The following is a 20,062-nucleotide window of genomic DNA, read 5'->3' as shown; positions in this document are numbered from 1 at the left end:
ACCATTCTTTGTGAGTTATTTGCTGCAATGACATCTGACGATTGGTGTTGATTTTTGATAGTGAACCAATTCTGTTTTATATTCTACCTATTATTTGTAATTGGCAACATCACAGTCTGGAGTTGACAATAGCACATGTAGCTTTTTCGTACTGTCAGAGGGTGTTGTGTAAGATATCAACATCTCGAGAACTCTCCATGAAAACATCCAAGTCATCAGTGTAAGCACTGTATTTGAGCCTTTCATTTCCTATTGAGATTCCTTGGCACTCACAACATATGGTACAGAGGAGTGGATCTAAAGCTACTGCATAGAATGTCATCGATAACAGACTGACCTTTTGATGGGAATTTTCTCTCTTGATCTACCATAAACAATAGCTTATATATAAAAACAAAGATGAGGTGACTTACCGAACAAAAGCGCTGGCAGGTCGATAGACACACAAACAAACACAAACACACACACAAAATTCAAGCTTTCGCAACAAACTGTTGCCTCATCAGGAAAGAGGGAAGGAGAGGGGAAGACGAAAGGAAGTGGGTTTTAAGGGAGAGGGTAAGGAGTCATTCCAATCCCGGGAGCGGAAAGACTTACCTTAGGGGGAAAAAAGGACAGGTATACACTCGCACACACGCACATATCCATCCACACATACAGACACAAGCAGACATATTTAAAGACAAAGAGTTTGGGCAGAGATGTCAGTCGAGGCAGAAGTGTAGAGGCAAAGAAGTTGTTGAAAGACAGGTGAGGTATGAGTGGCGGCAACTTGAAATTAGCGGAGATTGAGGCCTGGCGGATGACGAGAAGAGAGGATATACTGAAGGGCAAGTTCCCATCTCCGGAGTTCGGATAGGTTGGTGTTGGTGGGAAGTATCCAGATAACCCGGACGGTGTAACACTGTGCCAAGATGTGCTGGCTGTGCACCAAGGCATGTTTAGCCACAGGGTGATCCTCATTACCAACAAACACTGTCTGCCTGTGTCCATTCATGCGAATGGACAGTTTGTTGCTGGTCATTCCCACATAGAATGCATCACAGTGTAGGCAGGTCAGTTGGTAAATCACGTGGGTGCTTTCACACGTGGCTCTGCCTCTGATCGTGTACACCTTCCGGGTTACAGGACTGGAGTAGGTGGTGGTGGGAGGGTGCATGGGACAGGTTTTGCATCGGGGGCGGTTACAAGGATAGGAGCCAGAGGGTAGGGAAGGTGGTTTGGGGATTTCATAGGGATGAACTAACAGGTTACGAAGGTTAGGTGGACGGCGGAAAGACACTCTTGGCGGAGTGGGGAGGATTTCATGAAGGATGGATCTCATTTCAGGGCAGGATTTGAGGAAGTCGTATCCCTGCTGGAGAGCCACATTCAGAGTCTGGTCCAGTCCCGGAAAGTATCCTGTCACAAGTGGGGCACTTTTGTGGTTCTTCTGTGGGGGATTCTGGGTTTGAGGGGACGAGGAAGTGGCTCTGGTTATTTGCTTCTGTACCAGGTCGGGAGGGTAGTTGCGGGATGCGAAAGCTGTTTTCAGGTTGTTGCTGTAATGATTCAGGGATTCCGGACTGGAGCAGATTCGTTTGCCACGAAGACCTAGGCTGTAGGGAAGGGACCGTTTGATGTGGAATGGGTGGCAGCTGTCATAATGGAGGTACTGTTGCTTGTTGGTGGGTTTGATGTGGACGGACGTGTGAAGTTGGCCATTGGACAGGTGGAGGTCAACGTCAAGGAAAGTGGCATGGGATTTGGAGTAGGACCAGGTGAAACTGATGGAACCAAAGGAGTTGAGGTTGGAGAGGAAGTTCTGGAGTTCTTCTTCACTGTGAGTCCAGATCATGAAGATGTCATCAATAAATCTGTACCAAACTTTGGGTTGGCAGACTTGGGTAACCAAGAAGGCTTCCTCTAAGCGACCCATGAATAGGTTGGCGTACGAGGGGGCCATCCTGGTGCCCATGGCTGTTCCCTTTAATTGTTGGTATGTCTGGCCCTCAAAAGTGAAGAAGTTGTGGGTCAGGATGAAGCTGGCTAAGGTGATGAGGAAAGAGGTTTTAGGTAGGGTGGCAGGTGATCGGTTATCCTACACCCGTACTCTCTGCTGGAAGTATCACTTTGCCACGAAGAAAAATGATCCTAATCCTACTCCTAATGATCCGTCTCCTCAAGACACCATCCAAATTGAACCCTGCCCGGAACAGTTCCGTCCTCCGTCACAGCGGGACCCACCTCCTCTTCCTCAAAATCACCCTCTCCAAACCTTCCAGGAATTACTGACTTCCAGCCTTGCATCTCAATCCTTCTTAAAAAACCTTAATCCTACACCCAACATCACCACTGCTGAAGCCCAGGCTATCCGTGATCTGAAGGCTGACCGATCCATCGTCATTCTTCCGGCGGACAAGGGTTCCACGACCGTGGTACTTGATCGTCGGGAGTATGTGGCTGAGGGACTGCGTCAGCTTTCAGACAACACCACATACAAAGTTTGCCAAGGTAACCCCATTCCCGATGTCCAGGCGGAGCTTCAAGGAATCCTCAGAACCTTAGGCCCCCTGCAAAACCTTTCACCTGACTCCATCAACCTCCTGACCCCACCGACACCCCGCACCCCTACCTTCTACCTTCTTCCTAAAATCCACAAACCCAATCATCCCGGCCGCCCCATTGTAGCTGGTTACCAAGCCCCCACAGAACGCATCTCTGCCTACGTAGATCAACACCTTCAACCCATTACATGCAGTCTCCCATCCTTCATCAAGGACACCAACCACTTCCTTGAACGCCTGGAATCCTTACCCAATCTGTTACCCCCGGAAACCATCCTTGTAACCATTGATGCCACGTCCTCATACACAAATATTCCGCACGTCCAGGGCCTCGCTGCGATGGAGCATTTCCTCACGCCGATCACCTGCCACCCTACCTAAAACCTCTTTCCTCATCACCTTAGCCAGCTTCATCCTGACCCACAACTTCTTCACTTTTGAGGGCCAGACATACCAACAATTAAAGGGAACAGCCATGGGCACCAGGATGGCCCCCTCGTACGCCAACCTATTCATGGGTCGCTTAGAGGAAGCCTTCTTGGTTACCCAAGTCTGCCAACCCAAAGTTTGGTACAGATTTATTGATGACATCTTCATGATCTGGACTCACAGTGAAGAAGAACTCCAGAACTTCCTCTCCAACCTCAACTCCTTTGGTTCCATCAGTTTCACCTGGTCCTACTCCAAATCCCATGCCACTTTCCTTGACGTTGACCTCCACCTGTCCAATGGCCAACTTCACACGTCCGTCCACATCAAACCCACCAACAAGCAACAGTACCTCCATTATGACAGCTGCCACCCATTCCACATCAAACGGTCCCTTCCCTACAGCCTAGGTCTTCGTGGCAAACGAATCTGCTCCAGTCCGGAATCCCTGAATCATTACAGCAACAACCTGAAAACAGCTTTCGCATCCCGCAACTACCCTCCCGACCTGGTACAGAAGCAAATAACCAGAGCCACTTCCTCGTCCCCTCAAACCCAGAATCCCCCACAGAAGAACCACAAAAGTGCCCCACTTGTGACAGGATACTTTCCGGGACTGGACCAGACTCTGAATGTGGCTCTCCAGCAGGGATACGACTTCCTCAAATCCTGCCCTGAAATGAGATCCATCCTTCATGAAATCCTCCCCACTCCGCCAAGAGTGTCTTTCCGCCGTCCACCTAACCTTCGTAACCTGTTAGTTCATCCCTATGAAATCCCCAAACCACCTTCCCTACCCTCTGGCTCCTATCCTTGTAACCGCCCCCGATGCAAAACCTGTCCCATGCACCCTCCCACCACCACCTACTCCAGTCCTGTAACCCGGAAGGTGTACACGATCAGAGGCAGAGCCACGTGTGAAAGCACCCACGTGATTTACCAACTGACCTGCCTACACTGTGATGCATTCTATGTGGGAATGACCAGCAACAAACTGTCCATTCGCATGAATGGACACAGGCAGACAGTGTTTGTTGGTAATGAGGATCACCCTGTGGCTAAACATGCCTTGGTGCACAGCCAGCACATCTTGGCACAGTGTTACACCGTCCGGGTTATCTGGATACTTCCCACCAACACCAACCTATCCGAACTCCGGAGATGGGAACTTGCCCTTCAGTATATCCTCTCTTCTCGTCATCCGCCAGGCCTCAATCTCCGCTAATTTCAAGTTGCCGCCACTCATACCTCACCTGTCTTTCAACAACTTCTTTGCCTCTACACTTCTGCCTCGACTGACATCTCTGCCCAAACTCTTTGTCTTTAAATATGTCTGCTTGTGTCTGTATGTGTGGATGGATATGTGCGTGTGTGCGAGTGTATACCTGTCCTTTTTTCCCCCTAAGGTAAGTCTTTCCGCTCCCGGGATTGGAATGACTCCTTACCCTCTCCCTTAAAACCCACTTCCTTTCGTCTTCCCCTCTCCTTCCCTCTTTCCTGATGAGGCAACAGTTTGTTGCGAAAGCTTGAATTTTGTGTGTGTGTTTGTGTTTGTTTGTGTGTCTATCGACCTGCCAGCGCTTTTGTTCGGTAAGTCACCTCATCTTTGTTTTTATATATAATTTTTCCCACGTGGAATGTTTCCTTCCATTATATAAACAATAACTTGTATCACAATGTTGCCCAAAATATTCTGAACTGCATTGGTGAAATTGGTGCCAAAGCCCATTTTCATCACGACTTTCCAGATATTCGTGACTAACCCTATCAAAAGCATTTTTACAGTCTATTAATACAATCACTGCTTCCTTTGACACATTAGTTTTTGTGAACGAAATACAATCTATATATGCCAGTAAGACATCATATGTGTTTCTGAAATACAATCTATGTATGCCAGTAAGGCATAATGTATGTTTCTGCCTGGAATGGCACACATCTGATACGAACTGATCACTTTTTCATTGTTTGCTTTAATCTCCCAGTGAAGCACTGACCGATTAGTTTACGGTCAATTTTGAGTAATATGATCGGACATAGATCATGTAAGTTAAGCGTTTCTTTAGCATTTGGTATCAATGTGAAGCGCCCTCTTAGAAGTTCTTCCGCTATGTTGAAACCATTTGGATTTTATTAGCAATATCTAGTAAAACTTCCCTTAAAATACTAAAGAATTTCAGATAAAACTCAACAAGAACCCCATCCACTCCTGTAGATTTTCCTTTAGAACTCTTTTTTTATTGCTTCCTCAATTTCTTCTAAAGTGAAGGGCTTGTTAAGATGCATCCTGTCTTTTCCATGAGCATATGGAGCGTTTCCTGAATAAAACTCTTTATTGCGGATGGGCTGATGTTGCTTTTTTTGAATAGGTTTGTAAAGTGGGTGGTGATTTCAGTTATTTCATTTTCATCTATAGTTTGCTGGCTGTTATGTTTTTTTTTCCACTCTGTTATAAAACAATTCCTGCCTCTCTTCTGTTCCCTGTCTAAGTGGTAGATAGAAATGGGTTGTTCTGCGTTGCCACCTACTGGCTGACTTCTTATAAAGGTACCTTCAGTTTTCTTTTGAAGAACACGGAGAAGTCTTGCCTTCATTTGCCTTAATTTGTCTCCCCTCGGTGGTAAGGTCAGCTGAACTGTTACTTTACTAACTAGATGTTGCAAGCAACTCCAAAAGAATTGCGAGGCTTATTGAAGCCAATGGGCTTTTTCAGCACTATAGTTTATTAATAACTTTCAAATAGCAGGCTTGTTTTGCGTGAGCCATCATTCCACGTGGCAGCGTTTCGCCTCTTGCTATGTGACCAATAAATCTGTGTCAATATATGATCCTCCATATGGCTAATGTTTAGCTTCAAAACGCCTTTCTCATAACAAAGATGTGTTTCCGAGAATTTAGTTTGGCAGACGTAGCAGCAATGACCCAAGAATATCACAGGTTTTGTTTCAGTTTTAACTATTTGAGCTCGAACTGAAGATAACACGTATATCCTATCAAGTCTGATATGTCCATTAGTATAAAAATAAGTGTACTCAGTTTTGTTGGGGGTTCAAAATTCGCCAAGTGTCTTCAAGATAGTAAATTTCAACCAGGGCTGTAAGTTCATTACATTTATTTGGAACAGGTTTCTGATCGTCATCATCCACTACACAGTTAAAATCGCCATTGGTGACAAGTGTACTATTACTTCTGTGAAATAACTGGCAAAGTTCTCGACAAAGGAAATGGCTTCTGTTCGCTTGTTTCCACTACTGGATGGAGCATAAACATTCACAAGAGTTACATCATGAATGGCACAAACGATTCCACATCCACTTGGTAAAAATTCTGCATTCTTTATTTCAATGTCACAATGTATTATAATGGCGGTACCAGTTCTAGTCTCTGGGCCGATGTTAGAAATGACTGAAGTCAAAAATTTGATTAGCTGCTTCGCTTGTAACTTCTTGTGCTAAAGCTATAAGACATTTAATCTCCTTTAAGAAGTTGTTAAGACAACTATTTTAGTAACATTGGATTTCTTATTTATGTTAAGAGTGAGAATGTTCCACAGTGTACGGCTGTGTGCCATTTATTATTAGGCTATGCATACACCTCATCGCCTGCCCATTCCATTGGTTTTACACTTCCCTCATCTATGGATATGTACGAAAGAATAATGTCGAAATCAAATGCTTGAACAGATTTCTTAGCATAGGCCTACTGACCTTCAGATTTTGTTTTCCATTTTACCTGAGGTGGATCTTCCATTATTTTGCTTGCCTGGTAGAAAGGTTTAGGTGTTCGTTTTTCCCGCGCGCTGTTCGGGAGTGGAATGGTAGAGAGATAATATGATTGTGGTTCGATGGACCCTCTGCCAAGCACTTAAATATGAATCGCAGAGTAATCATGTAGATGTAGATTTGATTGTTTATCACACTGTTCATGGGTGACATCTTCAATCTGACATGATTCTGTAACAGGCTGTACAAGAGGCCACACTGTTTTTGCCTTGCTCAGCTAACGATAAGGATGCTGAGGAGTTTGTAAGCAAGATACGGAAGATAACAGAGGAAGAAGATTTAACTGCTGATGCCTTTTTACAAGATGCTTTCTTCAAAAACAGTAGCTGCCAAGAACAAGAAGGAAGCTCATGGTTACGAGCAACAGAAACAATGGAAAACATTAATGGCGTGTTGTAATGCAAATGGGAGTCATAAACTACCGCTTATGGTGATTGGAAAATCCCAACATCCATGTTGTTTTCAACACACTGACATAAATACTCTACCAGTGCAGCATTGCACTTAGGAGAAAGCATGGATGGACAGACAGATATTCTCTCAGTGGTTCCATGAAATGTTTATACCAGCAGTGAGAAAAGAGTTAAGGAAAAAAGCTTCCATTGAAAGCTATCCTTATAATTGACAATGCTCGAGCCATCCTTCTGATGTTTCTCTGAAGTCCGATGGTATACATGTACAAGCACTCTTTCTCCCATCCAGTGTGACAGCCCTAATTCAGCCCATGGACTAGGGAATTTTGGAATCTATTAAACGTCATTATCTACGTTCACTTCTCGTCTCCTTGCTAAACAAAAGTGAAAATGACTATCGAGACTGTGCTGAAGGCGTGGAAAGCAATTAACATACATGGTTTTCGAAGCAAGGGATAAAGTGGAGAGTTCTACCATAATGAAGAGCTGGAGAAAATTGTGGCCATTGATGCAGAGTTGGAGCCAGTAGTGACTAACAGTGATGAACCAGTCAATTCGGAATTATCAGTTACTTTGTACACTGACATGCTCCACAACTTTCCAGGAGGAGAAGAAATTGATGATGAAGATGTTACTAAGTGGCTGAATGAGGAAAATTGTGATATGGACCAAGCTTTAACAGATGAAGAAATAATCAAAAGCATGCAAGAAAGTAATGATGGAAGTGATGAAAGAAGAGGACACAGGAGGAGATAGTATAAAGATTTCTCACATTGCTGGTGTTGAAGCTGCAGAGATCTTCCTGGGGTACATTATGCAACAACCACGTACCTGCACTACCGATGTAATGCCTGTAAAGCGGTTGCATGATAAAGCATGCCACCGTCACGTATCATCATTGCAACAGTTAAAAATTAGGGACATGTTTCATAGTGAGTGATTCGACTGTATAATTATGTACAGTATACACTCAAGGACTAAGTTTTCTTTGGAAATTAATGTATTTTTTGGATTTAATAAAGTATATCCTCTGTTTTAAAATTGTGTCCTTCGGTTTAATAAAGTACAGTACATATAACCCCCATGTTTTCAAAATAAATGAATAAAATAAATTTCAGACACTCAGTAATCTGGCACCCATATGTGCCAGGAATGGCCAGATTAGCGAGAGTCTGGTGCAGGGGTCTCCAAACATTTTAGTCCACGGGCCACATTGACTCCTCCACGAAGGCATAAAGGCCAAGATCTACCTAGTGGGATTAAAGTACCCTAGCACTCCATGATCACCGTAATGTAAGGCTAAAGGAAAGATGAAATCGCAAGCTAGCACTAAAACGAAATACGATTTTTATTTAATTAAATAATTTTGATTGGTGGACGTACCTGACTGCGGTGTATTGGTCGCGAAAGGCCTCTAAAGTCAATTGTTGGCAGTATAGGTACCACCTCAAATATATGGCGGGCCGGATACCGGGGATGTCCAGCCAGCTAACGCGGGCTGGTTTGCCGGCCCTCGCGAGCCGGTTTCAGCCCACAGGCCGTACTTTGGAGACCCCTGGTCCAGTGTAACAGCTGCCGACCAGTCTCCCCTAAAGTCTCTTTGGCCCAGCAGAAGCTACTTTGTCTCTACACAACAGTTGGCTAAACTGCCAGTACCACTCAAAGAAACCCTGCCAAAGATCCAAAGTACGTGCAAGTACTGCTCTCTCTCTCTCTTTCTCTCTAACAGCAGATGAGACAAAGAATGGAAACACAGGGCTATAATATACCCTTCATATACCTATAGATGTATGAAGATACAGTTCATCACTAATTTGTGTTGCTGTTTGGGTGCGCCATCACCACAAGGTTGCACAGCACTGCGGCAAGCGAGTGCAGCAGTGTAATTGGTGGCACCACTGATGCCTGCGGACAACCGTTTGCACTGTCAATCTTCAAAAACCTTTGAAGAAAAACTGTGAGTAAAATGACAGTGGCCAACAGAGTAAATACCGTACAGTCTTATCTTTGATAGGAATGCAGTTAGACCATCACCATTTGAAATTCATGAGTGGCTGTTTAAAGAACTCGAAATTGTAGAGTATGATATATTAGGTATTCAGTTGGATTTCACTCAGAATTCTGTGTTCATCAAATTTAAAGATGCTGAAAATTGTGACAAACACATGATCGCAGGTGGCAACACTAAGAAATTCAAGCATCTTGGTGGATCTATTAGTAATGTCGCTGTAGTATGTGCAGGCATGGTTTACAAAACTCCAGCTACTACGGCACTGAAGAGTGCAATCTATGCACCACTGTACCACTGCATGAACACTGATGAGAAAACACAACACATGAAGTGTCCAACAGGTGAGAATTTTTGGCATTTCTTTAATTGTGCCCTGGCCAAAGAAGAATATGCAGAACCACACAAAACTTCTAACCATGCTGCTCTGAGACCATCTGTTGTTAGAATGATATCTATTTATCAGAGGCTAGCATCTGATACAATTCTCTCCAGATGCGCTGCTGGAGAGATTCAAAATGAAAATGAGTGTCTAAATAGTATAACATGATCAAAGTGCCCAAAGGATGTATCTGTACCCAAAAGAAAAGTAGAAATAGTAATGACAGAAGCCATTTCACAGTTAAATCAAGGGTGCTATCTGTGAGAAGCAACAAGAACAACGACCACTTCTCTGCCAGCAATAAGGATGCGAAGGAGAAAAGTTAAAGACGAGCCAAGAAGGAAGCAAAAGGCCAAACAATGCCTAGAATTGGGAAGAAGAAGAAGAAGAAGAAGAAGAAGACGGCAACATGCATCCAGACCCAAAGCCACACAAGCTGAGGAAGCTCAGAAGAGAGCAGAAAGAAGAACGTAGCACCCAGGTGGATTTTAGGACAAGGACTGGGGAGTGACTGTGTTGTAACTTTTGATTGCAATTATCTCTAATTTGTGAAACTGAACATTTGAATATCTTTTTCACAGTAAATATTCCCTAAATTTGTACTGTCAGTACTAACAGTCAGAGTATAATTTTGGGAAAACAAAGAAAATATTGATACAGGACTGTTTTGATATTTCAATAAAAGATTCAGAAATTTGAAAATTAATTTTAAGGTCACTGTAAAAGATATCCAAATAACCTTACACAGAACTGTTTGTCTATATTATTAAATACAGTCTCCAATCTTTCAATCACATTATAGTACATTTACTATATAAAAACAAGTTCCAAAAAAACCTTCAGAATAAAAGAAAATAATAACTTCTAAAAAACTTTTGGATGGATCAAGTTGTAACTTTGTAGTTATATTAAGCAATATTCTGAAATTGTATGTTTAAAATTTGAGACCAACTGATAAATTAGGGAAGAAGTTTCTTTTTCACCAGACTATTACTTTAAGTGTTAGGGTGGATCCCAGTCTTTCTCAATTGTGTAGTTGAGGTTATGGTCCAACGCTGTCCCCAGTACCCCTAATAATGACTACTGAGTTTTCTTTAGAGTCTTCTTTACCAAGCTCTTTCCATAGAGATTCTAAGGCATAAGTGAACTTGCCGAGTCCTGCACTTGGGTTAAAAATGCTAGTTACCTGGTATTCCCTGATATGGCAGTCAATCAAAGTTTAATGTACCACCTGTCTGCTTTGACCTGTAATGTAACTATGTTGTGTTGTGTGATGCCATAGTGACAATGTGTGTCTGAAGTGGACCATGTTTGCAGTGGGTGTGTTGGAGTACACAGTGGCACCCCCTAGTGTGCTACGTTTATCCTTTTAACTAGATAGCAAGTGCTGTTAGTGTTTCATTAGACATCTTCAGCGAAATCTAAAATGCTTAACTCCATTTTCAAATGTTCCTTTACAAAGTAAAACCTTGGAGAACTGTTCCAATTTAATCCTCGTACCACTGAAAAGATGAATGAAATAAGTATTCCAGGTCAGTGGTGTTGCGAAACAGCTGAAATAATTAAAACTGAACAAAGCTCCAGGCCCTGATGGAATCACAGTCAGATTCCATACAAATCATCTGCAACTGAGTTAGGCCCTCTTCTAAATATAATCTATTGTAGATTTCTCTAACAAAACACCATGCCCAGTTCTTGGAAAAAGCCTTAGGCCACATCCGTCCACAAGAAAGGTAGTGAAAGTGACCCACAAAACTATTGTGTAATACCGTTGACATCGATTTGTTGTAGAATCTTAGAACATATTCTGAGCTCAAACATAAAGAGGTATCTTGAACAGAATGACCTCAATGCCAACCAGAAGGGATTTCAAAAACATTGATCATGTGAAACCCAGCTCGCACTTTTCTGACATCACATATCGAAAGCTTCGGATCAAGGCAACCAGTCAGATGCAGTATTTCTTGATTCCCAAAAAGCATTTGACTCAGCACCACACCTACACTTATTCACAAATGTACAATCACAAGGGGTATCAACCGAAATTTGTTGTAGGGAGGACACAACATGGTTGGTTGGTTGGTTTAAAGGGGTGGTGGTGGGGGGAAGGGACCAAACTGTGAGGCCATCGGTCCCTTGTTTCCAGTAGAAAGAAGAAAACAAAGATGACGTGCGGCACAATAACAGGAATAAGGAAGAACCAGAACAACAACAAACAATACAGTGGACAAAACAGGACAAGAAAAACACAGAGATATGCAAGAAACAACGAGAAGAAACTAAAAACAAGAAAGCAGATTACCATGACTGGCTGACCATGAGAATAAAAAAGGAGAAGCCATCCACATTAAAACCTCCACCCTAAAAGCCCTTGGGTGGACAACACAGAGGGACAAAGGACATGCACCAAAACTCAGATCAAATGAGAAATCCCACCCTCATGAATAAAACGTAAACTAAAGCTGCTGCTGAGGCAGTGTCGCCCACATCGAAGGTAGGGTGCTGGGAAAGTTAAAAGTCCACCACAAAGCGGCTAAAAGTGGGCAGTCCAGCAAGAGGTGGACAACTGTCATTTGGGAGCCACAGTGACACTCAGTTGGGTCCTTGCAATGGAAGAGTTAACCATGTGTGAGCCATGTACGGCCAATGCGCAGCCAACAAGGGACAATCGATTCCCTGCGAGAAGCCCACAGCGAAGACTTCCACACATTCGCAGTCTCCTTAATGACACGCAGTTTGTTGTGCATACTGTTACGCCACTCCGTCTCCCAAAGCCGAAAAACCTTGTGGCGTAAGACACAACGCTGGCCAGTTTTAGATTTACCCATCTCCAGCAGCGGTTTCCGCATAGCCTGTTTGGGGAGGACTCAGCATGTTATCTTGGACGGAGAGTCATCGTCAGATGTAGAAGTAACTTCAGGTGTGCCCCAGGGAAGAATGTTGGGACCCTTGCTGTTCATATTATATATTAATGACCTTGCAGACAATATTAACAGCAAAATTGGGCTTTTTGCAGATGATGCAGTTATCTATGATGAAGTAGCCTAATATCTGAGGGAAGCTGCATAAATATTCAGTCAGATCTTGTTAAGATTTCAACATAGTAGAGAGATTGGCAACTTGCTTTAAATGTTCAGAAAGGTAAAATTTTGCACTTCACTAAATGAAAAAAACAGTATTCTGTGACTATTATATCAACCACTCACTGTTGGAATTGGCCAACTCAAATACCTGGGTGTAACACTTTGTATGGATATAAAATGGAATATCACATAGGTTCAGTCGTGGATAAAGCAGATGGCAGACTTCAGTTTATTGGTAGAGTACTGGGGAAGTGCAAACAGTCTACAAGACAGATTGCTTACAAGTCACTCATGCAACCCATCCTAGAATACTGTTCAAGTCTGTGGGACCCGTACTCGATAGGGCTAACATGGGATATTGAACATATACAGAGAAGGGCAGCCTGAATGGTCACAGTTTTGTTTGATCCGTAGGAGAGTGTCAGAGATATTGAAGGAACTGAACAGGCAGCCTCTTGAAGACAGTATTAAACTATCCCAAGAAAGTCAAAGTTTCAAGAACGAGCTTTAAATGATTATTTTAGGGACATACAACAACCTCCCACATATTGCTCACAGAGGGATCATGGGAATAAGATTAGAATAATTACTGCATGCACAGTGGCATTCAATCGATCATTCTTCCCGCACTCCATACGTGAATGGAACAGGAAGAAAACATAATAACTGGTACAATGTGATGTGCCCTCTGCCCTGCACCTCAGGGTGGTTTGCAGAGTACAAATGTGGATGTGGATATTTGCGAGAATTATTCTGGAAGAATTTGTGACAGATTTTTAGTGAATTATTTTGATGTAGACAGTTATGGATAATAGATTTGTTTTTGGATTTGAAATTTATTAGTGCTGTGTGTTGTTTATGGCTGGAGATTTAATTCTATGCTCAATTTTTTGTTGCTTATGGATATTACAATGAAGTTCAAGTGCAGGGGCCTGCATGGCACAATGGGGATATCATGCTGAACATAATTCTTAGTTATTTAATTTAAATGTGAAGTTTACGAGGTGTTTGGCTTGCGGAGAAGGTATGAGTGACCAAAGTTGCTGCATCTTGTAACAGGGACCAGTATATGTGGTGCTAGCTGCAGGACACCTTATGGCTTTCTATCCGGAGGGTTTCTTGAAGTGAGAAATCTAAGCTGGCCATTAGAGAGACTGTTGATGACATTTCTGCTATAGCTAGACTTGTGTGTGTCAGCTGACTAGGATGGGTAAGCCTGTTTTTATTTCAGTATGTATGGTATGCATGTTTCTTACGAGTCAAAAGTAGTGTAATTGCAATTTCTTATAAACTTCTGTTTTTGTGAGGTGTTGATAATTATACCGTGTTGTGACTGGTAGGTAGTGTGGGTTTGAAACTCCCTGGCAGATTAAAACTGTGTGCCGGACCAAGATTCGAACTCGGGACCTTTGCCTTTCGCGGGCAAGTGCTCTACCAACTGAGCTACCCAAGCACGACTCACGCCCCGTCCTCACAGCTTTACTTCTGCCAGTACCTTGTCTCCTACCTTCCAAACTTTACAGAAGCTCTCCTGCGAACCTTGCAGAACTAGCACACCTGAAAGAAAGGATATTGCGGAGAAATGGCTTAACCATAGCCTGGGGGATGTTTCCAGAATGAGATTTTCACTCTGCAACAGAGTGTGCTGCTGATATGAAACTTCCTGGCAGATTAAAACCGTGTGCCAGGCTGAGACTCGAACTCGGGACCGCAGTCTCAGTCCGGCACACAGAATAAATGTTAAGAGAAGGTGAACAAGTGCTTGTAGCTCTTAAAGTATGTGTTTTAGAACTAACACTTGCTTTTTTTTTTTTGCTCCAAATAACTGTCCCTTTCGTATCGTTGAACTGGCCATTCCTCCTGGGACATCCTGTATTGCTCATGTGAAATTTGCAGTTCTGGGGTTTCTGTGCGGGGGTTGGTGGTATCATGGACTTTGGGCATATAGATCAAGTGAAATTTCTGATTCCACATTTGTTTCTAGTTTTTTATTGTGGTTTTGTCACCTGCAGGATTTCATTTGCTGCTTTTTAGTGTTTGTTTTTGTTCTGATATGTCTTCATAATTAGCTCTGTTAAATATATTGTTGTTCCTAGCCCTAAACTCCCTAATACTCGTGCATGTCCCTTCAGTTTTTGTGTTCACGTGTGTAATGAGCAATGTCACTTGTCACACTGTATAGCTTGAAATCCTAATGTCACAGTTCAATGGTGATGAGTGGTACCGCAATCTTAAATTTTGCCCTAGTTCTGACATTCCTCTCCCATGGCAGCGAAGGATCTTCTTGGTCTTTTTAATGCTGTGGTTACTGTTCATCTGGACTTGCATTTTTAATCCTTCTCTTATTGGGGTGTTCCTTAACTTCTTGCTTCATAATCGCCAACATGCAAAAAATACAGGCAGTCTTCAAACTGTCCATCATTTCTCGCTACTCTGTGACCGTTTTCATACTTGTCCACTCTGGTGATAATTTTTTGTATAGACAGATCAATTAACAAAATGTGTCCAACAAGAAATTGTGACGAACCTTTTAGCCATTTATGTGATAAATAATAACTGATTATTTTACATGATAAACATTTATACAATATGTTGATGTCACCGAGTTAGGAAAATGTTGGACTACTAAATATTTTTCAATGAAAGTTGTTTGCTGTATATATGATTTCATTGGTATTACAGCATAGACTGAGATAATGTTAAATCACATTCCCTACCAAAGTAGACTATAAAGTGAACAAATGTTTTAGTAAATAATAATAACTTAGTTACTTTACGTCCTATAACATCTGCATCAATACTCCGCAAGCCACTTGACGGTATGTGGCAGAGGGTTCTTCTGTTACTACTAACTGATCCCCCTTCTCTGTTCCAGCCACGAATCGCATGTGGGAAGAATGACTGTCATTAAGTGACTGTATCAGCTGTAATTACTTGAATTTTCTTCTTGTGGTTATTCCACTAGGCCCATGTGGAGGAAGTGATGTTGGCTGACTCTTGCTGAAAGTATTCTCTTGAAATTTCAATATCAAACCTCTCTCTAACGCACGCAACGCCTCTCTGGTAGCATCTGCCACAGGAATTTGCTAACCATCTCAGTAAAATTCTTGGATAAACTGAACAATCCCACGACAAAGTATGCGGCTTTCCTCTTGTATCAGTCTCATCTGATAGGTTGTCTCAGACTTATGAGCAGTACTTCTGAAGTACTTGGAAACAATACAAGTACAGGAACAAAAAGCAGTATGAATGCTCTTCCTATACTGAACAGATAGCTAACAAAATATTTAAGGGGGGGGGGGGGAGATTACGAGAAGGTTCAAGGTAAACAGATTACCATTTAATTTTTGGCAAAATTCAGAACATACAGCTATAATTCAATATCTCTTAGAACACCACAAGGTTTAAAAATTATCTACTCAATGAGGTACAAAAAGTAGAAAGAGTGAAGATTTTAGAAGTACAGATAGAACATAGCCATAACAAACACCTACGGCCTAGAATTAACGAAGTGCGTTGGCACAGCTTCATTGACAGTATGCAGCATTAATGCTGTATATGATCAAAAAATAAAGAAACTAGTTTATTCTGCATTCATTATTAAGTTATGGAAATACTTCTGGGGGAAACTTGACAAATTAAAATAACATTTTCAGGAAACAGAAACATTACCGAATTAACATCTTGCAGAGGCCTTGCAACTAACAGTCATACAGATAAAGTGAAAGCGATCAAGACCCAATTAAGAAATTTGTAGTGCAGCTCCTACAACACTGAAGAGTGTCTTCACTTAAGATCTTAAAATTTATGTTTCAGAGAACTTTATAATTAACATTGTAATACTTTAGTTCTCTGCAATACGAAGCCATTGCAATGTAATTTATTGCACTTAATGGATATCTTTGATGTCTTCTCAAATCTGAGAGACCACTCGTAGCAGGATCCGGATTATGACTTAACGTAAAACTCTTACACGACCACATAAACCTTGTATACCGTAAGCTTTTTTTACTGCCTCATAAGCACTTCTGATTTTATTTCAGACAACGACCACTCTTACAATAAGGGAACAATATTTACAAATGCAAACCTAGGATCAACACGACTGAAATAGGTGTGGGCTATACATCTTTTAAGTAAAATGGAACATGTTTATAGTTTAATTACTTCACAGAAGGGATTACGTCCATATTTCCGCAAACAGCTCCAGCTAGGAACTTTAAGCAACTTTGTAAGTAAACAATAAAGCCTGAGGCAATTACAACCACGAATTTAACCAGTGAAAACAATGGCCTTTATTCTGTGAAACCAATAATCAGCCTACATACAATAGTAAATAAACAAGCACTAATGCCTGTAGGGCAAGGGAAGACACATACCTGAAACTTATCTATATGTTCCTACTATTCCACTAATATGAACAATGGGTGGAATAAGAGCATACAAATCATTAAATATGAACATTTACCTGTTTTACACGGTCAATTATGTGTGGATCAGAAAAGTATGGATTCAGTCCCTGCTTCTTCATTTTCATATCTTTCCTTCCTTCACTTGGACCCTCGATAGGAATAATTTCTGTTGATGAATTCAGTTTTCCGAGGAGACTCATCACTGAAAGATCACTCATAAGCTAACACTACAAAGAACATAATCACAAGTCGTTAGTTACATTACTTGGTTCAAATTTCCGGGGGAAACAGAAACCCTAATCTACACTTCGCGTTCCAAAGATGATCAAAGTAAGATGACAGAATCTCCAGTGGCAGCGCAAGCTAAAGGCTAAAGACACTGTACCGTCGCAATATATTCGTTCACACTTGACAACATAAAGGAATAAACTGTAATAACAGTTTGTACTTCAGTTATTGTTCCATTGGTACATAATCTATCATTATCAAGGACGTCAACGGAACGGAACGGAAATAACGTCGCCGTCAAAAGGAGGTCTGTTTTCACTAATGGAGATGGAACTTCGTAAATAATGTCACTTCGCTTTAGCCTAACACTGAACGGAGAAACTGAGATTATTGGAGACCATCTTGTATATAAATAAGAACGTCGATTGAGGAAGTAGTTTTCATTAAATAACCTTTTTCTAACAATGAAAGACTAAGCTTTGTTGGAAAAGAAAAATACAGTAGTTCTGACGTTATTTGGTACTTAAGAAACAGATAACGTAAAAAGGCTGTATGTATTGCATTCTACTATAAATAATGTAAATGTTCAGAAATATTTCTAAGGCAGTTCTCCTATTCTTCACTAATTTATAGTTTACCATAAAAAATTTGGAAAGAATATACGTTACAATATGGGCTTTGGCCTTTAATATACTATATCGTAGCTAGTTCCGTCATTGCAATACTATACAGTGACTCCGAATGGCGTATGTAGAACTTTAATTCCATCCTTCAGCACTAGGCTGAGCGTAGTGACGTTTTGTTGAAGTTCTAGCTGGCGTAAACATACCACGCTGACGTCGCCTGCCGAGGAATTCCGTTCTGCTGACGTCCACTGTAAATAGACCACTCATAGAACAAATATCCAAATCCTCTTGGAATCCAATTTCATGAAAACAAAATAAAAATTAAAAAGGTACAGCACCACAAAGCTACCGATACAATATGAGTGAGTGAAGAGAGAACAGTATAACTGCCAATCTTAGCAGACAATGGTAATCTCTCTACATCAACATCCCGCTCCATCCTCACCATATCCTACCCTATCTTGTTAATGTTTTATATGTATGTCTTATTTCTGTAATGTTTCTGACACCTCCGATACTATTAAAATAAATATCCTAAGGACGAATAAATAAAATAAACGCCAAAACGTCCTTCCCTAGAATTGTTGACGCTCCGTCAGATCCATTGATGGTGTCTGTAACCGGTGGCATTTAAAATGTATTATGGATTGTTTGGACGTTCCGTTTCACTCCGTGACCTCCGTGTGAATAGACTTCCATGCGAAACAGATCACATTTCGTGATACATTCTTGATACGTACTTTCAAAGGCTCTTCATGTGCCACTATTATGTCAGCCATTTAGCTCGATTAAAAATAATGTACTAAATAGATATATCTTCCAGAATAAATATTTTACCCTGTAGTGGAGTGTGAGCGGTTTTGTGACTTCCTGGCAGATGAAAAGTATTGCCAGCATGACACTGTCATGTAAAACTATTCTTGGTCTGACACACGCTTTTAATCTGCCAGGAAGTTTTTGTTCCTCTGTATGTGCATTGCACCAACTAGCCTCCTACACCATGGTATTACCAAGTCCAGTTATATTTAATGTAACCACCGCCTGTGTTTGACGTCAATATGCAACAACCACTCAAAGACGCCGGTGGCAGCGCTAATTATGGAGGGAATATAAAGCATGTCCGGAGAAAGCGGAATACAGCGCAATCGTTGTTGTAATGTGGAAACAGAGGGATTTATTGGTCGCCGAAAATGGCATGATCGTTAGTCTTTGAGCCAAGGGTGGAAGCATTTCCAGAATAGCTAAGTTTGTAAACAGTTTGTGTGGCGTCGTGGCTAAAGCTTGCTGTGCATGGTAAGATGGCGCTGTCTAAAACCAGCTCTGAGGAAACTGGTGCACAACAGGCCATACATAACAGGAGTGAACGATGTCAGCAGAGATGTCCACAGACGAACAGATGTGCAACTGTTGAGCAACTGACGTCAGAGACGAATCATGTGGCTAAAGATAGTGTCTCCTCAACAATCTTTCAGCGAATGTTGCTGGGTATGGGCCCCTGTAGCACAGGCCTATTTCATGCACCCATGCTGACTGCTGTTCATCAGCAACAAAGCCTGGAGTTTGCACACCAATCCAGCAACTTGACATCCACTGAGTGACAAGTGCCCATTTCAGATGAATCACGTTTTTTGCTCACCAGGCAGATGGCTGACACCATGGAACATTCATTGGAAGTGTCCAGGCTGGAGGAGGAGTGTTATATTCTGGGAAATGTTTGTTTTCCTTCGCACAACCTCGTCCACCAGCAGGACAATGCAATGTGTCACACAGCTCACAAAGTACTTGTGTGGTTCGAAAAACATCTGGATGAGTTTACTGTATTCCTCTGGCAACTAAACTTCCCAGATTTAAAACAAATTGAGAATTTGTGTGACCAGCCTGACTGACTTGCTTGTGGCTTGTATCCTCAACAGAGAAATCTAGCACAGCTAGCCATGGCACTGGAGACAGCATGGCTCAATAACTTTATCAGTACATTCCAATATCTCACAACGATCCATGCTGCCAAACTGGTTATTCAGTGTATTGACAGGTGGTCACATTAATGTGACTGGACTGTGTCAAAGTTCAGCAATGTAAATAATGCAGTATTCCATTTCCAAACTATTACTATGCTAATGTTATGTAAATACAAGTTGCAGAATCAAAGTCAG

The 20,062-nt window shown here is 41.8% G+C and overlaps 1 protein-coding gene across 2 annotated transcripts in view; it reads right to left on the bottom strand.

Moving 5' to 3' along the window:
* Positions 1–17,457, bottom strand: part of LOC126481066 (nuclear valosin-containing protein-like) — a 159,923-nt gene extending 142,466 nt beyond the window's left edge. The window contains exon 1 of one of the 2 annotated variants that reach the window (XM_050104551.1): positions 17,112–17,457. In XM_050104551.1, the coding sequence (XP_049960508.1) occupies positions 17,112–17,273 (162 nt within the window). In that variant the 5' untranslated portion in view covers positions 17,274–17,457. The remainder of the gene's footprint in view (positions 1–17,111) is intronic. The other variant, XM_050104550.1, reaches the window with a different exon arrangement.
* Between the last annotated feature and the right edge of the window lie 2,605 nt (positions 17,458–20,062).

This window comes from Schistocerca serialis, chromosome 5 (genome assembly GCF_023864345.2).
Source record: "Schistocerca serialis cubense isolate TAMUIC-IGC-003099 chromosome 5, iqSchSeri2.2, whole genome shotgun sequence".
NCBI lineage: Eukaryota > Metazoa > Arthropoda > Insecta > Orthoptera > Acrididae > Schistocerca > Schistocerca serialis.
Note: the sequence above shows the minus strand (reverse complement) of the source record. Positions and strands in the feature narration are given on the sequence as shown.